General features: G+C 50.3%; 1 protein-coding gene across 3 annotated transcripts in view; it reads left to right on the top strand.

Moving 5' to 3' along the window:
* The window catches only part of Daam2 (dishevelled associated activator of morphogenesis 2), a 109378-nt gene that overhangs the window by 80877 nt on the left and 2243 nt on the right, over positions 1-26258 (top strand). The window contains exons 11-24 of one of the 3 annotated variants that reach the window (XM_041655513.1): positions 593-731; positions 3627-3685; positions 3800-3960; positions 4601-4900; positions 8997-9104; positions 12055-12161; positions 13314-13398; positions 15073-15179; positions 15350-15438; positions 20206-20374; positions 20796-20903; positions 22458-22518; positions 24070-24201; positions 25987-26157. In XM_041655513.1, coding sequence (XP_041511447.1) covers positions 593-731; positions 3627-3685; positions 3800-3960; positions 4601-4900; positions 8997-9104; positions 12055-12161; positions 13314-13398; positions 15073-15179; positions 15350-15438; positions 20206-20374; positions 20796-20903; positions 22458-22518; positions 24070-24201; positions 25987-26157 — 1796 coding nt within the window. Of the gene's footprint in view, positions 1-592; positions 732-3626; positions 3686-3799; positions 3991-4600; positions 4901-8996; positions 9105-12054; positions 12162-13313; positions 13399-15072; positions 15180-15349; positions 15439-20205; positions 20375-20795; positions 20904-22457; positions 22519-24069; positions 24202-25986; positions 26158-26258 lie in introns of all 3 variants that reach the window. The other 2 variants (XM_041655511.1, XM_041655510.1) reach the window with 2 other exon arrangements.

Genomic DNA, 26258 nt, shown 5'->3' with positions numbered 1-26258 from the left:
CTCTTGCCTAAAAAGGAAGTCCGCATCCAGGGCAACTGTAATCATTGAGGGTGAGAAGACACAAAGTCTTTGCCTTCATAGTTCAAGGTCATCTCCACCAAGAGCCTCCCGGGTTTCATCCAGCCCTTCTTTAGCTCATTCTGATGGCTCAGCACACCTGGAATCAGCTTCCATTCATCTTTTTCTGTAAAGTGAAAAGAAAGATAATCATGAGATCTTGTATGAAGTTTTCCCCTGGAGACTTCATTATTGAACATGTAATATTTTCAAATATATGCTTTTTATAGACAGTAGGAAAGACCATTCACATGCCCAGAGCCCAGTATGTGCAGGGTCTCATGGGAAAGAAGTATTTTGCACTGTAGGAAAATGTTAGGAGGGCTAACCAGGTCATGAAGGCCTCTGCAGATGATGAGGAGCCCACTGGATTGAGAGTCTCCATGATTGGTAGCAATGCTTCCTCTTCCATTAGACAGGAGTTTCCTAAGAGGGGGAGGCTTGCCTTGTTGGCCTGAGCCTGGGCAGTCACGAAAGAACAAGGGCTCCAGGGGCTCCAGGGCTCCAAACAGATACAGTGCCTTCTACCCCTCAGACAAGCGGAATGGTGGCTACTTCCAGCAGTGGCAGCTCCTGGACCGAATCCTTCAGCAGATTGTGCTTCAGGATGAGCGGGGCATGGATCCTGACCTGGCCCCGCTGGAAAACTTCAACGTCAAGAACATCGTCAACATGTGAGTTACAGCTGGCCTCCGACCCAGCTCCAACTCTCTCCCTCTCGGCTCTCCTAGCAAAACTTTAGCTCCCTCTCCAATCCCTGTGAGACTTCAGAAACTGTTCCACAATATGAGGGGGCCCTGGCCAGTGTGGCAGCTGAGTCAGTTACTTTTCTTCTTTGTGTAGCAAAACACTTGTGCAAAGCAGAGGAAGGAAGGAAAGGAAGGAGGGAGGGAGAGAGAGAAGAAGAAAAGGAGGGGGGAGGGAGGAAGGAAGGTACTGGTGGGTCCCCTCTCCTCTGTATACCCACTCCCTAGCCTCTGAAATGGTACTGGTGGGTTTTCTTTGCTAGGAAATTCCTGACAGATGTGCCCAAAGGTTTGCCTCTTTGATGACTCTAGGTCCTGTCAGGAAGACAAGATAAACCCTGGCAAGTAGTCACTATTTGTCCCATGCGTATTGGACATATATGTCAAGTGTAACTGAGACACTAGAGTCCTCATTTTGTCTTATTTAAATGTGAATAACCACATGTCATGAGCCTACTGATGACCCTACTGAACACACTCTCACTCTCTCTTCTCCATCATCCACTGCAAGGCTTAGCTAGAGAGGCTAAGAGCATTTACACAGCACACTGGCCAGTCAGCCATAGGTCATGAGCCATCCCAGTCTTCCAGTTAGAGCTGAGAAGTGTTTTGTTTTGTTTTTCTTTTATTTATTTATTTTTGTTTTGGAGTGTGTGTGTGCATGTGTCATGTGTATATACATGTATGTGCATGTTCATATGAGTATGCATACATGTGTAGGATGCACATGTGGAAGCCAACAATATCCCCGGGTACATTGTCCATCTTCGTTGAGATGGGTTCTTTTGTTGGCCCGTGACTCCCTAATTAGGCGAGGCTAGCTGGTTAGAGAGCCTCAGGGATCTGCCCATCTCCACCTCCCTGTGCTGGGTTACAGCTGTGCACCTCACCCATTATGTAAGCAAGTTCTGGGGATCAAACCCAAGTCTTGAGCTGTTGCCACAGCATGTTCTTATGCTTCATGCCAACAAACACGGGACCATGTGACAGCCCTGTGCATGGGGTACATACACCAGCAAACACAGGACTGTGTGACATCCCTGTGCATGGGGTACAAACACCAGCAAACACGGGACCATGTGACATCCCTGTGCATGGGGTACAAACACCAGCAAACACGGGACTGTGTGACATCCCTGTGCATGGGGTACAAACACCAGCAAACACGGGACCGTGTGACATCCCTGTGCATGGGGTACAAACACCAGCAAACACGGGACCGTGTGACATCCCTGTGCATGGGGTACAAACACCAGCAAACACGGGACCGTGTGACATCCCTGTGCATGGGGTACAAACACCAGCAAACACGGGACCGTATGACAGCCCTGTGCATGCTGTACAAAACACCTAAATACCAATGCTGTCTCTTCACAGGTTTGGTGGCCTCTGACATGGGGCATGGCCATTTGAACATAACCCTATTGCATGAGGTTTTTCTCTTCTTGTCTCTGTTCCATTTCTCCTCTGAGCCTTTCCGTATCCCAGATCTACTAGCTAACACAAGTTTCTGTCGCTCTTCACAGTGTAGCTGGGGACAGGAGGCAGGAAGGAGGCAGGGGAAAGGTCTTAATTGAGCTGTGTAATAATAGGCACCCCACTCCCGGGCTCTCACACTGAGGGCTTCTAGAGTTCCTTGCTAAGAGCCTTTCCCTATAGAGTGTAACACACGGACATGCAAGAGGCTCCCCACCTCCATCTGGCTGGTCGTCTGATTTGGGTCCTCCCATCAACGATTGCATCTCTGGCATGCGGGCGCACACTGGCCTAGAGTGTGATGTTTCTAGTTATCTCCGAAACGAGCCCCTGGGCTTCATAGACAAATGGCATCAGCCCAGTTCAACCACAAGGGCCCTAACTGGCATCTGCTTAACTCACACAGGCTGTGTCAGCAAACTCCCAGGGCGCCAACAGGTCCCAGAACAGTCACACTGTCTGGGCTGATTAGCACTTCTTTACCATCTGCATTGGCCTGGCCCCAAGAAGAACCCAGTCTCCCTGCTCCCCTCCTGTCCATGCCCAGGGAACCACTTCTTTGGGTGGTAAAGGATGTAGCACCCCAATGACCACAGTAGTGGCCCCTCCAGAGAAATCTCACCATGGGCCAGCAAGATTGTTCAGCAAGTGTAGAAGCTTGCTGCCAAGCCCAATGACCTGACTTCAGTCACAGGAATCTGCATGGCCAAAGGAGAGAATAAACCCTCAAAGTTGTCCTCTCTGATTTTCACAGGCATTGGCGTGGAGTCGATAAATAAACAACATTAAAATGTAATAATAACTGGGCTATCGTGATGGGATTCAGTCCCTCAGAACTCTGGACTCTGGGGGATTTTAACACTTGATAGAAGAGTTTGCTGTGCTTGCAATCAGGCGCCATCGCTCCTCTGTTCTGTCCTGATATTTCTGTCTCTTAGATGTACTGATCTACCTTTACAAAGGTGTGCGTGTGTGCATGTGTGTGAGTATGTCTATATGAGTGTTTCTATGTGCACACATGTACTGCAGGCAGCCTGCATTCGGTCCTCTCTCTAGTACTTACCTCTCATTCCCATCAAGAATCACACAGGAAGTTGGACTGGAAGATGATTCGGGGTCCTTCCCGTTCTCATGGTCCATGAGGACAGTGAACGAGAGTGGGCAGGAATGGGGACCTGGAGAGGCACGAGAGAGTGAGAATGGGCAGGAATGGGGACCTGGAGAAGCATGTGAGAAGCCTGTGACTGGACAGATCAAGTTCAGTTTCTCCTCTGGGGAAGAGAGATGCTTGTCTTCCAGGAAGAGGGGGATAATGTCAGTCACGTGGTCCTTTCCGCTCCTCAACAGGCTCATCAATGAGAACGAGGTGAAGCAGTGGCGAGACCAAGCCGAGAAGTTCCGGAAGGGTGAGAGGGTCTGCCTAAACTAGCTGCACCCTGCCTGGGGCCCCTCTTCTTCCCCAGAAAGTCATTCCTGCTCCCCCCCACCTCTCACTTTCTCTGTGGTCCACCCGCCTACAGAACACATGGAGCTCGTGAGCCGGCTGGAGAGAAAGGAGCGGGAGTGTGAGACAAAGACGCTGGAGAAGGAGGAGATGATGAGGACCCTGAACAAGATGAAGGACAAGCTAGCCCGGGAGTCGCAGGAACTGCGCCACGCTAGGGGACAAGTGGCAGAACTGGTAGCCCAACTCAATGATATCTCAGTACGCGTACGCGGGCACTATCCCCTCCCATTTGTGTGCTTCAGCCAGCACCCTGAGTGTCAGGTGGGAGTGGGCAGAGCAGGTATGGGAAGAAGAACCCCAAGATGAGGGAGAAGAGAAAGGGGAACCTTGAACCACAACCCAAGTGGCTTTTCAGTTTGTATGGGTGAGCCCTTTATGTTAACAGATTAGAAAAAAATGACCCTTCTCAGGATGGGATGACACTGTTCCCAGAATGTGAATCTTGGACAAGAGAGTGCGGGTAGAATTCCTGCGCCAGCTAGATGTCCTCATGCAGGGAGCAGCCTGCACTGCTGTATACACAAGTCTGAATGTTTCATTTGATGGTTGTGCCTCTGGTCACTTAGTGTGTGTGTGTGTGTTTGCACGTGTGTGTCTGTATCTGTGTGTGTGCATGTGCGCATGTGTGTCTGTGTGTGTACATGTCTGTCTGTGCATGTATGTTGGCTATTAAAATACAGAGAGGAAAATGGTGTCTAAATGGACATGAAGGGTTGAGGATGGTTCAGTAAGGAGGAAACGGGGATAATGTGGAGACTCGGTTAGCTTGAATGCTGACAAGAACACCATCCTGCCTTTTTTTGTCTTCCCACAGGTGGGCCCAGTGTCTTCTCCACCTCCCCCTGGAGGTCCACTCACCCTGTCTTCCTCCACAACAACCAACGATCTGCCTCCACCCCCACCCCCTCTCCCCTTTGCCTGCTGCCCACCCCCACCCCCACCACCCCTTCCTCCTGGAGGGCCTCCTATCCCCCCAGGTGCCCCACCCTGCTTCAGCTCAGGCATGCCCCTGCCTCAGGATCTCTACCCCAGTAATGATGCTCCACTCAGGAAAAAGCGCACCCCCCAGCCTTCACACCCACTGAAGTCCTTCAACTGGGTCAAGCTGAATGAGGTAAGTAGCTAAGGCACTGGCCAGGCAGGCCCGTGTCCTGCACCCTGCACTTTACACGAGTCTTCTTGATTCTCTATTTGGTCAGGCATTAGGGTGAGCACAGTGGGCACTGATGATGGGTTTGCTGGAGTCAGATGCTTACTGTCCCCTCTGAGCACCAACGCTGGGGGAAATGTTTGGTGCCCACCTTGTGCTTACTGTCAAAGCCACTCGCCAATGAACCAGTGTGTGCCGAGAGTCAATGGAGAAGAAGGCATGAGGGCTAGGGAGATGACTCTGTGGACTTGCTTTCTCTGCAAGTATGAGGAGCTGAGTTTGAGCCCCATCATCCACATTTAAAGCTAGTTGTGGCTGTGTATGTCATTAACCCCAGCACTGGGGGACAGAAACAAGAGGATTCCAGGAGCTTGCAAGCTGGCTTAACCAGAGTGAAAAACTTCCGGTTCAATGAGAGACCCTGACTGAAAGAATGAGACAGAGACGATGAAGGGAAAATAGTGTTGCCTCCTGAGAGCTTTGGATCTGACTGATTAGGATACGTAGCCTGAGGTACTTACAGATCTGGAAGATGGGCTGAGAGATAGCTCAGCCCTAACCAGTCCTAATGTGCCTCTAACTGTGCCACCAATGGAAATCATGCCCCCTGGTCTGTTACCTTGGTTTCATTGTCCAGTATGGTCACTAAGGTCCTTCTATGGGCTTCCCAGCCAGAGTGGAAACACGGAGCGTGGATACAGCCCACTCCATCTCACGAGTTACTAAAACATTCAAGCCACCTGTAAGAGCATGCATAGCTAGATGTGTACAGCTCCGACCTTCTCTAGGCAGCAGCTGTGTTGTGCATGCACAGATTTCTGATGGGCAGAGAGAAAGCCACAGGCCAGAGCACAGGAGCAGGCAAAAGACAGTCCAGAGCCTAAAGCCAGAGTCTGTGTGGGAAGCAACACATGGTAGTTGTTAATATGCTTAAAATGTTTCAGCTCCTGTACTTGCGGCTTATAAATTGATTTTTTTTAATGTAGCAAGTTCGGGGCCAGTGAGATAATTCAGTGTACAAAGATGCTTGCTGCTCGGCCTGAGAACCTGAGTCAGATCCCTGGAACCCATAAGGTGGAAGGAGAGAACAGACTCTGAAATTGACTTCTAACCGCCCTCAAATATGTGTGTCATGGCATGTGTGCCTCCCCCAAAATAAATAAATGTAAAATTAACTTTAATGGATGTGAAGGACTAGATAGATAACTCAATTGGAACAGTACTTGTCATGTAAGCCCAAGGACCTGAGTTCGATTCCTAGCATGTGCATGAAAAAAAAAAGAAAATGAGAAAAGTTGGACATGATAGCATGTGCTTGATCCAAGCCCTGACAAGGTAGTGAAAGGAGGATTTTTGAGGCTTGGCTGCCAGCCAGCCCAGCTTACTTAAGTTCCAGGATGTGAGAAACCCTGTCTCAATAAAGAAGGCGAACAGCCCCTGAGAAACAACACAGGCAGCTGATCTGGTCTACACATGTACAGTACACACATGTGTATGGATACACCACATACACCTGCACACACCCACACATATGCATACCCTCCCATGAAATGTATTAAATTGTAGGATGTGGCAGGCATTAAGTAGATACAGTCAAGGACTGGTAGCTTGCTGTGTAAGCCTCCTGGCGTGAGTTCAGCCCCAGAAACCACCAGAAAGGTGGAAGGAGGCAGCTGACTCTATAAAGTTGACCTCTGACCTCCACATGCACATGCCGTGGCACAAAGATGCCTATGAACACACATCACACAGACAGCAACAGTAAAAGAAGGGAATACAGGCAAGATCAACAACAGCTTCTCTGATGTTGGGATGTTGATTTTTGTGCTTGGGGTTTTCTCTGTGATCCAGTGTTAACACAGGCTGCACAGTTCCCTTGGGACCCAGAGAGGGTGGAGTACCCTTCCTAGATCCATGGGGCAGAAGCACACTGAGTGATATTTGAGAGCCTACAATTAATCCCAAGCTTTTAATTTTGTCACAGGGCAGATGATTTAAGTATTTCTGTAAATTGGGGGAAAGGTTCACCACATACCCTCCAAAGAATGGTTGTGAGGATTGACAGCATACTATAATTTAGGATGCACTCTGATGTGAACAGAGCGGAAAACATGTGTTCTCTAAGTATGTCACCATGATTCTCATGTCAACAAAGTTGAACTATACTTCCCTGAGACTCAGTTTCCCATTTGGGCTATAGGGTTGAAATAATATCCTTCCATTTGCCCACAGATCACATAATAGCAGAGCCAGAAATGTCAGTCAGTGGGTCTGTTGGGCCCCAAAGGCGGTAGCCTGTGGGGAACCATCGTGAAGCCCAATCCTGGGAAAAGCCTATGTGGGACTTCTGCGGCTATCTCCTGGGGTCAGAAGACCCAGGAATCTAGGCTAGAGATGACAGTGTTGGAAAAATTAAACTGGAGAATTATCATCCAAGATGGATTTAGCAGGGTGATATGATGGAAATTATGGTCCGATGATTATGAGAAAGGGCCCTACCTCTCTCAGCTCCAAACCCCACGATGTTTCCATGAAGAACTGAAATCCTTGGCAGATGTGGGGAACAGGCTATGTTTACGGCAGTGACTGTTGAGATGACTGGTTTGTCATGTTAAATACCCAACTATTTCATCCCTCCATCCTTGCTCTGAACTCCACAAGAATACAAAGGACTGGAAGCTTCATTCTTATGGGCCTCCTCTTCCCCACCCCTACCCCTGTACAGGAGACCCTAGGGATCCCCCATTGCTTCAGCTAGCTCCCCTCCCTGCCTTCCTGACCCAGTTCCCCATCTCATCCTCTTTCTGTTCCCCACATCTTCCTTTCCAGGAGTTCAGTTTCTTTCTCTAGCCCCTTCCTCTATCCTACATATGCTCTTAGATGTACACACACACACACACACACACACACACACACACACGGTGGTTGTTTCCACCATGAAAAGAATGTGTCTGTGTTGGCTTTGGCCAGTTGCCTATATCCCTTGCTGCTGTGAGCTTCCCAGCCCAGCATTCCACACGAGGGTCCCTGGCCTTCGAAAGGCCACAGGAATGTCTCCTCCCTCTTGACTCTGGCCTAGCCTCCCCTTTTCAGAGTTTAAGAAAATAGAGATGAGGGAAAGGTAGTGTCTCAAGTCTGAGGAGGAGATGTTGCAAGGGGTGCAAGGATGGTTGCCTGACAGGTTTTTGGACAGATGAAACCAGGTGATGGAGATTGTTGTTCCATAGACTAATGCTACAGACGAGACAAGGAATCCTGGAGGAAGGGCCGCACAGAGAGAAGTGCTCCTCTATTCCATGCTTGTCCTTCATGACCATGTCCTCTGGACCATCAGCATGATGTTACAGGGTTGCTGGTGAAGTCTGGCCTTCTGTAGACTCCAGCACAAGTGTCCAAAAATCGGGGACACTGCCTCAAGTGAGAAAGCTGGGAAATGTAAATTTATGGGTCCATTGCAATCATAAAAGATGGGGACACCTTCCCTGGCTCTGAGCAACAGGAAGTTGAGCCAAGTTGCTGATCTGAACAAAGTCAGTACATGGGGCCAGCACGTCCCAGCTTTTGACATGTGTCCACTTTCTGGGAATCTGGGAAAGTAAGAACAAGATCCTGGGAAAGAAAATGCCCATCTCAGATCTGGGGCATGCACTCTACGCACAGGCACAGACAGTCCCACACGTGTGCAAGCCGCAGTGCTCCCAGGGACTCCAGTCAGAGCTGGCCCGCACGGTGCCCTTGGAGCAGTGTTGTGTCCTGAAAGAAGCATGGGGTCCCTCCTTTCATTTGTGTGCTCCGTCACTCCAGTGGTCTCTGAAACACGTTCATGTGGTCTCACGTGGAAAGGGGAAAGAAGGAGGAAGTTGTCTTCTAGAATATTGAAGAAGTGGGAGGTTGGAGAAAGGGGGGTGCTCTTGAACCCCTTTCTGGAAGTATGAGAGCCTAGCCATTGTAATATGTGCCTTCGGTCTGCCTTTGGGGACAGGTGGGGTTAGGGGAGTATTGGCCTCTCTGTCATGGAGAAGAGGGATCAACCATGGGTTCTTCTTACCCTGACTCTTAGGAGCGTGTCTCTGGTACCGTGTGGAATGAGATTGATGACATGAAGGTATTTCGAATTCTGGATCTGGAAGATTTTGAAAAAATGTTCTCTGCTTATCAGAGGCACCAGGTAAGACTGTACCCTCTGGTCTCTTGGATCTTTACTTTCAATCTTCACACACACACACACACACACACACACACACACACACACACACACTTTTCCTCTCTGTCTCTCCTTTATTTTCCTTCCTCACAGGTATGCAGAATGACTTTATTGGTAATAAGGTTCCATGTTCCTGCCGAGGGCATAGAAATAAACAAGAGTACACAGGCCAGTGAGAGGTCAGCACCTCCTTTTCTATGGAGGGAATGGTACTTTTGCCTTAATGGAAGTAGACCCTCGAACTTGACCTCTGTTGAACACTCTTCTGTTTAATTGAGAATTATAGACTATACCTAGTGACTGACATAGCTTTCAACCTACTCTTTCCATCGTTCCTTATACATACACTCATACAATGCACACACTCACACAGCACACATATAGGAACACACACTCACCCACACATATAGGCACATACACATTCACACATACTCACACAAACATGCGCACTCTCACACCCCCCCACAGCCTCCCCCCACTCCCACACACAGGCATACACACTCACACGTATAGGCACATACACATTCATACACACATGCACACTTCCAGTTACACACATGCACTCCCATACATATGTACATACACACACACACACACACACACACACACACACACACACACACACCCCTACCTTCAGAGATGCTAAGGCTGTAGGGAAGGTGATGGATGCTGCTCCATGCCCCTTCCAGGAATCAAGACTAGAGCTGGGCCTGAAGGCCGGCTCTGCTCTGTTGAGTCTCTATCCATATCCAATCCTCCGTCCACAGAGAATGGAAGGGGTTGGCTTACAGTCAGAAGCTGGTCTAAAATGACAAGCACTTGTAGGGACTTCCGGGGGTCAGCCCGCATCTTCCAATACTAAGCAACTCTGAAGACAGTGGGGCTCTAGAATTTGAGTGCAGCTATCATGCCTGGGGGCCTCCCCCAGGTCTGCTTGGTGATGAACAGCTCAGGGGTTCTATGGCCCTTGCTTTCCCTGTGTGTTCTAAGGTTTACACATCCATTCCTTCATCTCTGCTTGGCCCAGGACTCTGGCTCGAGGACTTCTTGTGTACCCAGGGGCCCGGAGCCCTGTTTGGCAGCTAGGTACTGAGGCCTGCATCCAGCCTACTTTACTTTCTGCCAAGTCTATACCTGGAGATGACACTTCCCAGGGCAGTCACGGTCAAGGTCTCAAGGGGCCTGGCCAAAGGAGTGGTGTGGAGGTGACATCAGGCCTGTCTTTTCCAGATAAAGCAAACGATTATTGATTTGATTTAAATGTGGGTCTCTGTGGCATGGTTACTAACTCTCTGTACCTTAGGGCCTTGAGCCATGTGTCAGAGAAGGTCCCGAGTCCCCTCTATGTCCTAGGTAGGCTCTGAGCTTGTCCATCAGTCCATCAGTGTCAAGAAGAAAGACACAGGACAAGCTGTGCTCCTCGGTCCCCATAGACATCAGATAGGCCAAGGGAGGGGGCAAATTTAAGATTGCCGGCTTCTCCTGCCTCAGGAGATCAGGAACTTCATAAACTTCTGGTTCAAGTCCATGTCCTGATGAAGAGGAACTTACCTGGTTGGGAGGAGCACCTTCTGTCCTCTCAGCAGGTTCCTAACAGAGGCAAAGAAAGAACTAGTGCTCAAATCTTGGGGTCCCCGTTCTCATATTTGGGGGATATGGTTCAACTGGGCACCCCCCTGGTCCCAGACTGGCGGGATGCCTGGGGGTTACTTGCCCAGCTTCTCTAAGGGCATGCCTGCCTTGAGCTGCTGTTCACGACTATTTCTGGGTTCCTGCTTCCTGTTCCTGGGACACAGTGGACAGAATGGGTACCAAGGACACCCACATTTGTCTTGGTGTTTCTGAGTCCCCAGGCTGTTGGCTAACATTGTGCATGTTTAATCCTCTGGTGGCTGTGGCTGCTGCCTGCCTGGGAGCTAATAACTAACATGACTGTCAGCAGGTGAGCCGCTCTCAGGGCTCCGGACCTTCTTTCTGTCTCTCTCCCACTGTCCCCGGCTGCCGCCAGGAAGTGGGGCCATAAGAGCAGGCTTGCCTGCACTGCCTTCAGCCTTTATTGCTCATCCATGTAGGGTGGCGTGCAGGAGGGTCCCCAGAGAGAGAGAGGAAACGTGAGAGATGGAGGGACTCCAAGCAGACCTCTGCCAGCCGCGGAGGCGAATGTCCGCAGAACGGAGAATGCTACTAGGGCTCTTGTGTCCCCTGCCAGTCCCAAGGCAAGGCTTTCCGGCACGGCTACACATGCCGGGTGCTGCACAACTCCAGAGGGAAACCCCACAGAGACCGGCGTGCCGGGAAGGCAGGCCCTGGAGTTGTGTGCCTCGGAACATGTGCTCTGGGAAGCCCCTAGAGTCATAGCTGTGTGTTAACAGGCTGAGTCCCTGGCCAGGGAAGTCCAGCAGGAGGAAGCTTGGGAGCATTGGTTTTGCCTATTGGCATCCCAGAAGTGAATTCAGTATGGATTCTGCCTTTGTTTTCCCATGTGACCTTGTAAAACCCTTCAGCCCTGGCATATTGAGATAGGCTAAAAGTCTCCAGAGTCAGAGACTGTAGCCTTATGGGGGCTGGGATCAGCTTCTCCTCATAAGTTTCAGGAGGCTCCGGGTGGGGGTGGGGGTATGAGAGGCAACACCATACTGCCTGAGGACACAGAGATCAATCACAGCTTCCATTTGCATGGCTCCTTTCCTGGCTTTCTGAGAGAGGCTGAGCTTGTGGGGGGGGCTTTGCTATCCTCTACCCTTCTTAGCCCAGGCTACCCTAGATCTCTCATAAGAGTTGGTGGTGAGCAGGCTGCCTCTCTGTCCACTGGGTCAGGGGAATCCCTACACTGAAAGAAGGGAGGATCAGGGAGGTGGGCAAGGAGACTGGGAGCACCCACTTCAGTGCTTCCTGTTTAACTCATCATTTGCAGAAAGAACTGGGATCCACGGAGGACATCTACCTAGCCTCCCGAAAGGTCAAAGAGCTGTCGGTCATTGATGGCCGGAGGGCCCAGAACTGTATTATTCTTCTCTCCAAGTAAGTGCTTACCTGTAGCAGAAATGGGTGCCCCCAAGCAGAAGCCCAAAATGGGTAATGAAGGGGCCGAGATTCGGATCACTGTGGTAGAGTGCTTGCCTGACTGCCCAGCACGCACCAGACCTGGGCTCATCCAGAACATTGCAAAACAGCGCACATTATGGTTGAGCTGCAGGCCTGGGGAAGGTGGCAGAGGAATTGTGCTGATGCTGGCCTGGCCTCTCTGCTTCTCCAGAGGAGTGGGGGGAGTGGATGCTAGTCTAGACTGTCCTGTAGGCCCATGTTGAACAGTAGCATGGGGCTCTTCAGACAGGAAACTGGCCTGGCCTTGAGGCTCCTGACGTATCAGGAGTGACAGTGAGCATCTGTCAGCAGAGCTGCTCTAAGCCCATGGAGGGCCCACTCAGCTGAGGCCTGGGAGCAGCATGATCTCAGTCTGCAAGCATTTCCCTGGGCTGTGGAACAAACAAGCAGTATCTGTATTAACAGCAAGGCTTCTGTGTGGGGGCCTCCCCCAGGCAGGGTCAGGGGCACCGCCCCAAGCTCTATTCTTAGTGCCGCCTACAGCCTCCTCTGGGACATCTGCCCCCTCTGCCCTCCCACAAGTTCCCTGGCCCGAGTTTCTGCCACTGAGTAGCAGAAAAGGGCTGCTTTCCTAGGGTTCTCGGTGGGTGTGAACATGGGAGGGTGGAAGACCGTGTAGGTGGTGAGCAGGGGTTCCTGGAAGGCTGATGGGAGCTGGCTAGGAACTGGGCATTGTCAGAGATGCAAGAGCGAGACTTCTCCCAGAGTTCTGACATCCCACTCTGTCCTCCCATGGAGATGCTGAAGATGTCTGAGGCTGGAGGGAGGGGTGGGGGAGGAAAATGGCTGCCAGAATGCCTCTGCCCGTCCATCTTAATCCCATGTGTCTCATCAGCACTGACAAAGCTCAAGCAAGACATCAGGGACTCGGGCTTTGATGAGAACTAAAACACTTGTTATTGGACATATGGAGTGTGTCGGAATTCCTCTTTATTAATATCAGACTCTATTATGAAACTGGCCTGGGAAGGCTGTGTGGAGGAGGGAGGAGGGAGGAGGGAGGGTTTGCGCTGGGGCTGGAGAGGAGGTGAGGGCCAGGCCATGCTGCTCAGAGTGTGTTTGTCGCAGGTTGAAACTTTCTAACGAGGAGATACGGCAGGCCATCTTGAGGATGGATGAACAAGAAGACCTTGCTAAGGATATGCTGGAGCAGGTGAGGAGCGTTGGAGGGTGAGAGGAGCTCAGCCTGGGCAGCCATACTTTCTACCCCAGACCAGAAAGGCTGAAATCCTTGGGTAGACATGAAGCTGGAAGCACTGAGCTTTCTAGAAACTTCCCTGGACTAGGCTTTCCTCTAGAAAAAGCTGCCAGAGAAGTCCGTGGCCCCTGCAAGGTCTCAATGGTCATTTCTTCCTCAGCTCCCTTCCACTTTAATCAGTGTGTCCTTTAAGGACCTAGCAACAGCAAACAGGCATTCAGCTGACTGGCCCTTGTTAAAATGAAGAACGCTGTTGTAAAGTACGCATGACTTCCTGGGTGCCATCCCCAGACTGAGTGTGGTGGTATACATCTATGATCTCAGAACCACGGTTTGAGGCCAGCCTGGGCTTCATGCGGCTATCTCAACAGAGAAACAGGGCAGCTGGAGAGATGCCCTTGCAGAAGACACAGGTCCATTTCCTAGCATCCATGTTCCAGCTCACAGCCACCCATAACTCCAGTTTCAGGGGCTGTGGCTCCCTTTTTTCACCTCTGTGGGCACCAGGTGCACAGGTAGTACACAGACATACATGCAGACAAAACACCCGTACACGGAAATTAGAATAAATTTAAAATCTGAAAGGAGAACAAAGACACATTTTTTTTTCCCTTGGATGATAACACGCCCAGTGTCTTCCAGGCAGACAGAGAACAAATGGCATGTGTTTGCAGTCAGGAGCGCTGCAGATAAACAAAGTGGCGAAAGCCACAGTTTAGAAGCTGAGCTATAACAACTTGACTGAATTCACTAAACCTCCCACCTGAGCATCAACAAGATAGTGGGCAGACAGACTGTGGTGCATCCCTTCAGTGGAACGCTACTGAGCAGCAAATGCAGACAGTCTAGTGATGTACAGCATGGGTGAGTCTTAGATGTGATGCTGAGCAGAAGCCACATGCAAATTAAGCACTGGGATGTGACAAAATCCCCAAGACCCGTTAATCTGTACAAGTTACTTAGCTCATGGCTCTGGAGGCTGGGAAGTCCAAGAACAGGGTGCTGTGTCTACTTGACGCCTGGTGAGAGATCAAAGCGTGGTAGAGGGCATCATGGGAGGAGACAGAGAAGATGCCATAGCTTCGACTTCTCTTATCAGGCCACTAATGCCACTACTAGGGCCCCACCCTTGCGACCTCATCTCACCCCACCCAAAGGCTCTACTGCCTGATGTCATTAATGGGGAAGTTTCCATATGTGAACTGCAGAGGGACACTTTCAAACCGTAGCACCAAGACTGGAGAGGTGACTCGGGTTAAGAGCATTTACAGATGTTTAGTTCGCAGCACCCACACAATGCTGGGTGACTCTAGTTCCAGGGGATCTGCTTCCCTCTACTGGTCACTGCAGGCACTGCACCCACATGGCGCACTTAGAGAAAAGACCTGAGCTCACTCTGTAGCCCGGCTGACCTCAAAACTGATGTGTATAGCAGATTGGCCTCAACTCTCTAGGTAGCTCAAGCTTGCCTTGAGATTGGAATGGAGCCCAGGCTGTCCTTGAACTCTTAATCACCCTGCTCCAGCAGGCCCTCCCACTACTGAGCAGAGGCAACGCATGAGCGTCTCCATCCTCACACTGTGTGCGCTGCTCAACAGCTTCCCTCCTGACCTCACCTGCTCTTTACAGCTCCTCAAGTTCATCCCAGAGAAGAGCGACATCGACCTCCTCGAGGAGCACAAGCACGAGATTGAGCGGATGGCGCGCGCAGACCGCTTCCTCTATGAAATGAGCAGGTCAGATGGGCTCGGGGTGCAGCTGGAGGGAGTGGGGCACCGGGGTAGCAGGAGGAGCAGGGGTCAGGTGTCAGCTCTGCCAAGAAAGGGGAGTGAAGGATGGCTAAGAGGAGGCTAAAGCTGTCTTGGAGTCATGGGTCCGCCTGTGACATAGCCTGCCCTGTCCGTAGGATTGACCACTACCAGCAGCGACTCCAGGCCCTCTTCTTCAAGAAGAAATTCCAGGAACGGCTGGCAGAGGCCAAGCCCAAAGTCGAAGGTAGGGCTGGGGCCTGTGGTGAGCACCTGGAGTGGGGACAGGACTCGGGATTAACTAGTGACAGTGGCGCAGAGGGAAATTTCTGCCTTACCCTGACCCCAGAGACACACCCAAGTTAAGAATAACTACAACATTTGTATTTTCAGCAGGGTTTCATGTGGCCTAGGCTAGCCTCCAGTTTACTATGTAACTGACGCTAGTCTTGAACTCCTAATCTCCTTGCCTCCACCTTCCAAGTGATGGGATTGCAGGAATGCACCACCAACTAGAAATATAATTATTATAGAGAAATGCTTTTGTTTATGTGTAGTGAAGAGCGGCTGGCTGCGTTCCCGGCGCCCGGCTGCCCACATGGCTAGCTTTATACCCACAATAACACACAAATCGTGTTCTTTTAAACACTGCTTGACCCATTAGCTCTAGCTTCTTACTGGCTAACTCTCACATCTTGATTAAACCATTTCTAATGAGTGTAGCACCACAAGGTGGTGTCTTACCGGGAATATTCTTAACCTGCATCCATCTCGGAGAGGAGAGCTATGGCGACTGCCTGAATCTGCTTTCTTTCTCCCAGAATTCTGTTCTGTCTACTCCACCCACCTAAGGGCTGGCCTATCAAAGGCCAAGCAATTTGTTTATTAATTAACCAATGAAAGCAACAGGTAGATAGATGACACTCCCACATCGTTTATGTTGGCTTAAGTGCCAACCATATGATGTTCCCCTCTTCCTCAGCATTGACTCCCTGGTGTGGGACAGCTGTTGACTTCTGTCCCAGCTTGGGACAGGAAGGACCAGGAAATAGGAATGGAGCCAGCACTCTTCTTGGATCCTGGCATGCAGACTCACCACCATTTCCTATTTGAGAAGCACCAAGTTCACAAAATCTACTGGGTGTATTTGCTGTATGAGCTCATCAGAGCAAAGGCAACCACATAGAACCTAGACGTACCCGGCTTGATACAGAGTCTGGGTGATGCAGGCCTCCTCCAGATTGCCATTTCTGAGACTCATGAGGAGTTCTGAGGACATGTAGATGCTTGCTGCCCTCCTAACTGGTCCCTTCCTTCATCACTAATCAGAGAGCAAATCCTTGGGGCTGCCTGTGGGGGAGGCAGATAAACAGGATGAAGGAGTTGTGAGAAAGGATGGGGGCAGGATGGTGGGCAGAAATGTGCACCCAGCAAGGCAGACACAGGAGAAACTGGTTGGGGGCTCACTTGGGGGTAAGGAGAAGACTTACAGTGCAGGAAGAACAAGAAACCATCTTGGATGCTCAGGGTGCCAGGCTGGAGACATAGCAGAGCATGGGTGCCCCCTGCTGGACACTCTCTGAGATGCCTAGTTCAGAGAGCAGGTAGGATTTCTGGAGTAGGAGTTTGGAGAGATAAAGGCAGTGGTGTTCAGTCTGTGCACATGGGTACATGCAACAAGGGACCTTCAGACAGTGACAAAGAACAGATTATCCATCTGGGGTATGTCCTTGCCCCTGTGACGGGCAAGGCTTTTTTATCTCCACTCTCTTCCTATTGCAAAGTACTTTGGGGACCAAGGTGTTGGTGCTCGACTATTTATGCCTCTTAGATCAGTGGAGCAAACCTGAGTGGCCATTTGGAACCATGGAAGCAGAGTGGCTTGGGCACTGGGAAGGTGTCATCTTCGACTGTTAGGTACTCCAAGGGGACGTACCTAAGCTCTAAGGCTCAGCCAGGATGCTCCATGCAGCCTCTCTTTAGTATCAAGCTACATAGAAAGAGACATGCTGGCAAGAACATCTGCGGGGATGCCACAATCTATAGCTGGGGTTTGTAGATACCCTCCACTATGGGTGGCTGCTGTCCCTGAGGGGCTTCAAGCCAGGCTGGGGAGTTGTCTGAAGGCATCTACACACACGATCCTGTCAGTGTGCTTGGCTGTTTGGCACGGGACTCCATATTTATTCCCCCTTCTAGCTCTTCCAGAAGTGCTCCTTAAATAGCTAAGATCGAGCTACCTCAGCTGGCTGTAGAGCCATTGACACCCTCCCCCACCCCCCCAGACAGGGCTCCAATGAAGTTACCTCAGGGCTGACACCCACCCTCCCCTCCCCCAGACAGGGCTCCAGGTGAAGTTACCTCAGGGCTGACACCCACCCTCCCCTCCCCAGACAGGGCTCCAGGTGAAGTTACCTCAGGGCTGACACCCACCCTCCCCTCCCCCAGACAGGGCTCCAGGTGAAGTTACCTCAGGGCTGACACCCACCCTCCCCTCCCCCAGACAGGGCTCCAGGTGAAGTTACCTCAGGGCTGACACCCACCCTCCCCTCCCCCAGACAGGGCTCCAGGTGAAGTTACCTCAGGGCTGACACCCACCCTCCCCTCCCGCAGACAGGGCTCCAGTGAAGTTACTTGGGGGCATTTTTACCAAGTTTGACAAATTTCCCAGTATTGCTTTGAATATATCTCCCTATGAATACATTCATTGCTGAGTATACTAAATTTACCAATTCTCATTACCAGTAGGTTCACTAAATATAGCCTGGATGAATGTGACTGTAAATGTAATATTCTTATGAATGTATTCATGAACATATTATTCTCGTGGATGCTCCGAAATGCCAGCATCACAGACGGGAGATTTCTCATCGCCTCTGATTTCCTTTCAACTCTGATCATTTTCTGTTTTGCCAACATTTTTAGCATTTTTAAAGGATATTCCTTTATAGATTTTTTTCAAACAGCCCACCAACCTTAGAAAATTCTCCCTAGTAATATAAGTAACTGAGGACTTCTGCAAGTAAGTTTTCTTTTCTTTTTCTTTCTTTCTTCACACTCCCCCCCCCCCCCCCGAGACAAGATTTCTCTGTATAGACTTGACTGTCCTGGTACTCACTTTGTAGACCAGACTGGCTTTGAACTCAGAGATCTGCCTCTGTCTCCCTAGTGCTGGGATTAAAGATTGGGCCACTTCTGGCCATTTTGTTTGCCTTTTTGAAAATAAACTTTTTGCTGAAATATGGTAATACACAGAGGGGCCCACAAATCATTACAGCTGTTCCCACTGGACAGTTGGGGAGTGATCCCCATCCTGGCCATGGTAAGAAACTGAATGTTTCCAAGCCATGCGTCCCTTCTTGTCCTTTGGTTGTGAGCGTTAGCCTTCATGGCTGAGCCATTTCTTCAGCCAAGCCACAGTCCCCTTTGAGACAGGGTCTCTCTTCATAGCCTAACAGTCCTCAAACACATTCTGTAGACCAGACTGGCCTTGACCTCAGAGATCCACCTGCCTCTCGAGTGCTGGGGCTAAAGGCGGGCAACACCACCACCGCCTGGCTCCAGCCTTCTTCACATGCCTCTCCCGACATTAGAAATGTCACCCTGCCAAGTGAGCATCCTCTCTCCTCTTCAGAGTTATCATGATGTTTGGATGAGTTTTTCTAATTTCAGTTTTCTATAAATGGAATAATGTGCTGAGTGATTTTATGATTTTTTTTTTTGATTACGTCTTAAGAATTTCACTGCCTCTGGGGTGGTGGGGCTGTTGATCTAGGCAGTGTCTGTCCTCCCACTTTCTAAGGCCCCGGTGACAGACCAAAGTTCGAGTCCACTGAAGATCCCCCTTGGAAGCCAATGAGTGGTTACCGACAGGCGTGTGGGTGACCCCAAAGCAGTCACACTGAAAAGCAGTCTCCAGCTTCTACACAAATGCATGCACATGCACACAGACACATGCGTGCATGCACTGGGAACAACCTAAATAAGCATGCATGACAGGGTGTGTTAGCTCATAGAATGTGTGATCTAAAGGATATGTGGACACCTCTCACTTCTCATTTTATAATATCTTCTCCACATTTTTTAACTGACTGAAAATTTCTACAAACTTTTGCCCTGGAGTTTTCCTTTATAGGTGATATGTGTTTGTTGTGTGTGTGGCATGTGTACACATGTGAGCACAGTGCACATCCATGTACATGCATGCAGAGGCCAGAGGAGGGCATCAGATGTCCATCTCTCTCCATCTTGGCTTTTGAGATGTTCTCTCTGTACCTGAAGCTTGCTTGGGCTAGATTGGATGGCTAGGAAGCTGCCAGGATTCTCTTGTCTGCAGCTTCCCTCTTTCTCCAGCACTGGGGTTACAGCCCTACACATAGTTATACCTGTATTTTTTGTAGGTGCTGAGGATTTGAACTTGAGTCCTCTTACTTTCATAATGACTGCTCCACCCAATGGGGCATCATCTTCCAAGCCTCAAAGGCTTCATTTTATTTTTATAACAAGCACCTTCAGGAATCTCCCATCCACAAAGCCAGAGGCCACCAAGTGGTTTGATCTTCTTCCAGCTATCTCAGACCCAAGGCATCATCTGAGGATGGTACCTGAGGCTGACCTCTGACCTCCACATACCTGCACATGAATACATACATACATGCACCCATGTGAACATACACACACACATACAATACAGAATTTCAAAATGTGTCAAAACATCCCATAATAAAAAAGCTCCAAGAAGCACAAGATTGGTCAGGTCTAGAAAAAATAAAACTGCCATATCCAAGCATGTATTCATAAAAAATGATAATAATCTTTGTGTGTATGATGAGATATTTTGATCATTCTAGAGGCGATCTACTCTGAGGATAGGCTAGTGTTGTCCTGAAGAGAACGGGTAGTTGCTATCCAAGAGTTGAAAAGGTAGCCCCTTCCATAATCCTCCTGGGAAGCCAGGAGCCCTGCTGTCCTGGCTCAGTCTGTGCAGCGTCCTGAGCTGTCTCTCTTCTCCCAGCCATCCTGCTGGCCTCCAGGGAGCTGACCCTCAGCAAGCGTCTGAAGCAGATGTTGGAGGTGGTCCTAGCCATCGGTAACTTCATGAACAAGGGGCAGCGCGGGGGTGCCTACGGATTCCGGGTAGCCAGTCTCAACAAGATTGCTGACACGAAGTCCAGTATTGACAGGTGAGGACTGGGGGCTCCTCCGCCCTGTCTCACCCCTCTAACCCTCTGCTCTCTCTCCATTCCAGCTTCCTTGTCCATGTTTAAAATATTGTAAAGAATTATTTTAGTTTGGGGTGGGGGGGGTTGGGGGTGTGTGGTATGTGTTTGTGTGGTGTGTGTATGTGGTGTGTGTGGTGTGTGTGTGTGTGTGTGTGTGTGTGTGTGTGTGTGTGTAGTTGCCTGTGGGACCAGCAGAGGACACTGGATCCCCTGGCACTGAAGTTGCAGCATTTGCGGATGCTCAGAACCAAACTCAGGTCCTCTGGCAGAGCAGAAAGCCCCGTAACTGCTGAACATCTCTCCAGCCCCTTCTTTGTTTTTTCCTCCCGTTACACTCTGTCTGGTTTCATCACCCCTCTCCGGACACATCTGTCACCCACAGGAACATCTCTCTGCTTCATTACCTGATCATGATCCTGGAGAAGCACTTCCCTGACATCCTAAACATGCCCGCGGAGCTGCGGCACCTATCAGAAGCCGCCAAAGTCAAGTAAGTAGCCCCTCCGTGCTTTCTTGGCCTGTGACCACACTTGTGGCTTCCCTCACTTGAGAGGACACTGGCAATGGGCAGTGTCTTGGTATGCTTTTAGAAGAACCAGAGATAGCTTGCTCTCTGCGGTGCCAATCATCTTATTTCAGAGGTGCTACTGGAAAATACCAGAAGAGTGAGGAAGTAAGCCGTGTATAAAAAGAAAGCCTGCAACAGATGCATTGAGCCAGCGCCAGCTGCACTGTGGGCAGACAAAACTTAAGCCTAACATGGAAACACCTTCTCTGCTTATTGCGGGGTGGGGGAGGGGGCTAGCCATGCAGCACACTGGTTGAGTGTCCTGGGGTGTGAGCATAACTCTAACAGGCAGAGGGGGCCAACTCAGAATAAAGACCACTTGGCTAGGGGCTAGAGAGATGACTCAGTGGTTAACAGCACCACCTGTAATTCCAGAGGACCCCAGTTCAAATCCCGGCACCCCATGACGGCTCACAAACATCTGTAACTTCAGTTCCAGGGGATCCAATGTCCTCTTCTGGCCTCCTCAGGCACCAGGAATGCATATGGTGTAAAACACACACACACATAAAATAAATTAAAAACTAAGCATATATTTAATAGCCTGGTCAGTTGGAAGAATGGGGACCTTCCTTGAACTGTAACGGGCAGGGCATCCACAACACTTGCTAAATCTGGGGTCTTGGGAAGCCAGAAATGCTAAAGCTAACAGGTACTCAGTGCCACTGTGTAAGATATTCTGTGCTCTAACAAATCACTAAGACTTGGTAACTCTAAAAATTAGAAGTGTATTTGACACATGGATCTGGAGAATTGGAAATTCAGGAGCATGGTACCAGATCTGCTAAACATCTGCTACACCACAGTGTGACGGCGGCATCCCAGGCTAACAGCCACAGTACCATCTCAGGGGCCACCCTCAGGACCGACCTCATCATGTCTTTCCACACTCACCTCTACCACCAACCCTGTTAAATGACGATGAACACCATGAAGGTCACAGGAAGAAATGAACCAAGTCAGATGCTAACATGAGGATGTTTTTGATAGGGCTTGGGAGATAGTGCAGCAGGTAGCACTGCGGTCTGAGTGCTGTATCTAAAACCCAAGCAAGCAAGCAAACAAACAAACAAACAAACAAAACCAAGATGGACAGGTCCTACGGAGACACCTGAAGTTGTCTATTGACTTCCACATGCGTGTGTGCGCACACACACATGCACCTGCACTTCTCTCTCTCTCTCTCTCTCTCTCTCTCTCTCTCTCTCTCACACACACACACACACACACACACACACACACACACACACACTATGTGACACACAACATTTGGAAGGATCCATGGAGCAGAGCTTTCACTCTGATACATTATAGACACCAACAGGCACACAGCGAGGTGATCCGCTGGAGGTGATCAGCGGGCTAAGAGGGGCTGGAACGTAATGCTGCCGTGCTTCAAGCTGCCCTCTCTCTGAGCCATCCTTGGCTCCTCACACCCAGAGCTGATGGTGTCTTCCCTCTCCTATCTCCCCACAGCTTGGCAGAGCTGGAGAAGGAGGTGGGCAATCTCAGGAGGGGCCTCCAAGCAGTGGAGATGGTAAGTGAGCTTGCTGAACTTTCTTGGAGGCTTTTGTGGAGAAGCCAGTGTTGCTGCCACCACTGGGTCCTGTGTCCCCTGCTGCCACATCTCAGACAGCAGAAACCCTGTGTGATACACTTCGATGACCCGGGGCTCCTGGATAAGAAGGTGGGACAGCCGCACAGTGGACAGAGCCTTCAGGAAAATGTGATCCACCTTCTTGGGGTTTACATTTAGACCCTGACAGAAGGGCTGTGTGTCTGAGACTCTATGTCACCTGCTCAGGTTTGACCACAGTGAGTGCAGGGGCTGAGCTGACTATGGGAGGCATACAGCAATGTGGCAGTGGGGACGGCCAGCCCCATGAGATCCTATCTTACACCTCTTCCCTTCATGCCTGAACTAGTGGAGGCCCTGAGGGCTCATCCACTCATTGATGAGAATTTAGGCATCTTAGTCCTTTGAGATGGCTAAACAAGTCCATCAAAGGATGGCTTTGCTAAACAAGACATTTACCTCTTAGAATGTGGCATGGTGGACCATTCAAGATAAAGGGTGGCTTTGCTAAACAAGACATTTACCTCTTAGAATTTGGCATGGTGGGCCATTCAAGATCAAAGGGTTGACAGGTCTGATGTCCTGAGGGCCTGGTCCTCATGGGTGGGACCTTCTCACTGTGTGCTTACCTGATAGAAAGGACAAACTCCCTGGGACTCACCAATAGGACCACTATACAAAGACTGTGCTCTTATGACCTAGTCACTTGACAGGAGTGTCCAACCCATGACCTGTAGGTCACATGAGCTTCAGGAGAGCTATGAATGGGGCCTGGCACAAACCCACAAACTTACTTAAAACATTATGGGTTTTTAAAATTATCTTTTCATAACCTGGTCGTGTACTTCTCAAGTGTGCACTTTGTAGACAACAACATCATGCCATAGTGTCAAACCTTTGGATGCACCTGTGAGACCCCACCTCCTTGCTTTGCCTTAGGGGTTAGGGTTTCAGTACTGGCATATTGAGAGGACACAGACACTGGATCCCAGCACTGGCTCTCTGGTCATGTTACTACCATTGCTGTTCTCACACCTTCCTAGCTGATGCACTCTCTGAGACATTAACTCTTTGTCCCTCACACCTGGAAACTAGAGACTTTTCCCAGAATTCCCAAGAAGGAAGGGGGAGGGTAAGAGGAGAATCAAGTCAGGCTAAAGTTAGGAACCTTCCTATGTTGCTACCATGGGTGTGATGGCTTCCATCTTGATGGTTCTGGAAAGTGCTACTTAGAGTGTGGATCACAGCTCAGCAGCAAGATTTCCTAGACAATACTACTTGCCCCCAATTCACTCAGTCGCCATTCCAGAAAGGATGGTGGTGGTGGTGATGGGTTAGGGAAGGATATAAACAGCTGCCCAGACCAGCAACTCTCAGACGCAGCATTGCCTTCAGGACTGTGAACCCAGGTTCACCTTTTCCGAAGGCATGTGCAATGTCCTGTGGCTAACAAGGAGCATGGTGGCCCCTGGGTGCTTTCTGTCTCAATTGTGCTTTTTCTTCCCTTCCCAGGAGTTAGAATATCAAAAGTGCCAGGCACGGGACCCCAATGACAAATTTGTTCCTGTCATGACTGACTTCATCACAGTGTCCAGCTTCAGTTTCTCAGAGCTGGAGGACCAGCTCAATGAGGCCAGGGATAAGGTAAAGGTGGTCCAGCACACCCTCCCCCCCCCACACCCCATTGCTCCTCAACTCATCATTGCCTAGGCCTGATTCTCACCTGGTCCTAACATGGACAGGGACAAACCCAGTGCCTCAGAGCCTAGAGAAATCCCATCTCTTCTGCCTCCAAGGCAACCAACGACAACCTCATTCTGCAGAGACCAGGGTTCACTGTTTAGGTACCCAAGCACCAGAAGCATTGTTTTCAGTTTCGTTTTTGTGTTTGTGTGTGTGCTTTTGTACACCTGCATGGGAGACCAGAGGTCAACCTCGGGTGTCATTCCTTAGGAGCCAAAGACCTTATTTTTTGAAACAGGGTCTCATTAGGACCTGGATCTCAATAATTAGGCAAGACTGGTTGGCCAGCAAGCTTCAGAGATCCTCTTGCATCCTCCTCCCCAGTGCTGAGATCACGTCACCAAACCCTGGCTGGGATCAATAACTCAGGTCATTGCCCTTGCATGGCAAGCACTTGACTGAATGAGCCCCACCCCAGTCCTACCTTAACCTCACCCCAGTCCCACCCCATCTCCACCCCAGACACTCCCAAACCCAGCCTAGCCCCACCCCGCCCCTACAGCATCCTCACCCAGGTACCCCCAAACCAAACCTAGCCCCACCCCCACAGCATCCTCACCCCAGGCACCCCCAAACCTGGCTTAGCCCCACCCCAACTATATCCCACCCCCACCTCAGGTACCCCCAAATGCAACTTAGCCTTACCTTACCCCCACCCCAGGCACCCCAAACCCAGCCTAGCCCCACCTCACCCCCACAGCATCTTCACCCCAGGTACCCACAAAACCCAACCTAGCCCCACCCTACTCCCATCTCAGTCCCACCCCATCCCTACTCCAGGCCCCCAGCCCCAACCTAGCCTCACTCCACTCCAACTCTACCCCACCCCCACTGCATCCCCACCACAAGTGTCTCATTTCTCGCCCACCTACCATACAGGTCTGCTGAAAGTTTATAGTCATATTAAACAGAAGTAAACATTGAGAAGAGGGTTTCAGTCACTTGGGTGAGCATCCCAAGTGCCTAGCTCAGCCATGAACTTGCTGGCACTCTACCTGTGTGGATGCAAAAGGACCCATGTGCAGGGTTACCTTTAATGTGTGGTCTTTTATTCAGGAGACCCAGGGCAGTTTGCATTTCCAGCAAACTCCCAGAAAGAGCTCAGGCTGCTAGTCCCAGGAAGACTTTTTGCGTGGGGACATGTTTCCTAAATATCGCGTGAGTTGGGTAAGAGAGCACAGTGCTCAAAGTCAGAGTGGTGCCTGCTTCATGGACACAGAGCCAGTCACTCTGTCACCCCATTTAACCCCCATAATAATACCATGAGGCTGATCCCACTTCACAGGTGAAGAAGTCAAGTCACAGAAGAGCTAAATAAGTCACCCATCAACTAAGTCACCCAATGATTAGATGGCCTGTGAGGGGCCTTTCCATTCCAGCCAGCCAGTGCCTAACTTTAGCTAAGTCTTCCCCAGGTCACCATCTCCTGATCCGAGGTGGCATGAAGGGAGACTATCAGGGTGACTCAGCCCACCAGCCCAGAGGTCAGCCTCATGGGTTTTTTTTTGTGGGGGTAGATAACAAGGTAGGGACAAAGAATGACTCACTAGTGAATTTTGTAGGTGAACCCTGGGGTTTGAATCTTCTGTCTCCATGCCTACAATTCCGCAGTTTGGACTGGGCTCAACTGGGAGCTAGCTGACCGCAGGCTTGGGCTTACCACACTTCTGCCTGGGTCTTTTACAGTTTGCCAAGGCGTTGACACACTTTGGAGAACAGGAAAGTAAGATGCAGCCGGACGAGTTCTTCGGCATCTTTGATACCTTCTTGCAGGCCTTCTTGGAGGCCCGGCAGGACCTGGAGGCCATGAGGAGAAGGAAAGAGGAGGATGAGCGGAGGGCACGCATGGAATCCATGGTGAGGGCTGGGCCTGGCTGGGAACAGGATGTGGCAGAGTAGGGTATGAAGGACAGGATGCTCCTTGAGTATGTGAGATTAAATAGGAGCTGGGCACATTT

This window comes from Microtus oregoni, unplaced genomic scaffold, assembly GCF_018167655.1.
Source record: "Microtus oregoni isolate MIOR12 unplaced genomic scaffold, Mior012 000007F_ref0000211, whole genome shotgun sequence".
Lineage (NCBI taxonomy): Eukaryota > Metazoa > Chordata > Mammalia > Rodentia > Cricetidae > Microtus > Microtus oregoni.
The sequence above is the reverse complement of the archived record's forward strand: the minus strand, read 5'-3'. Positions and strand labels throughout refer to the sequence as shown.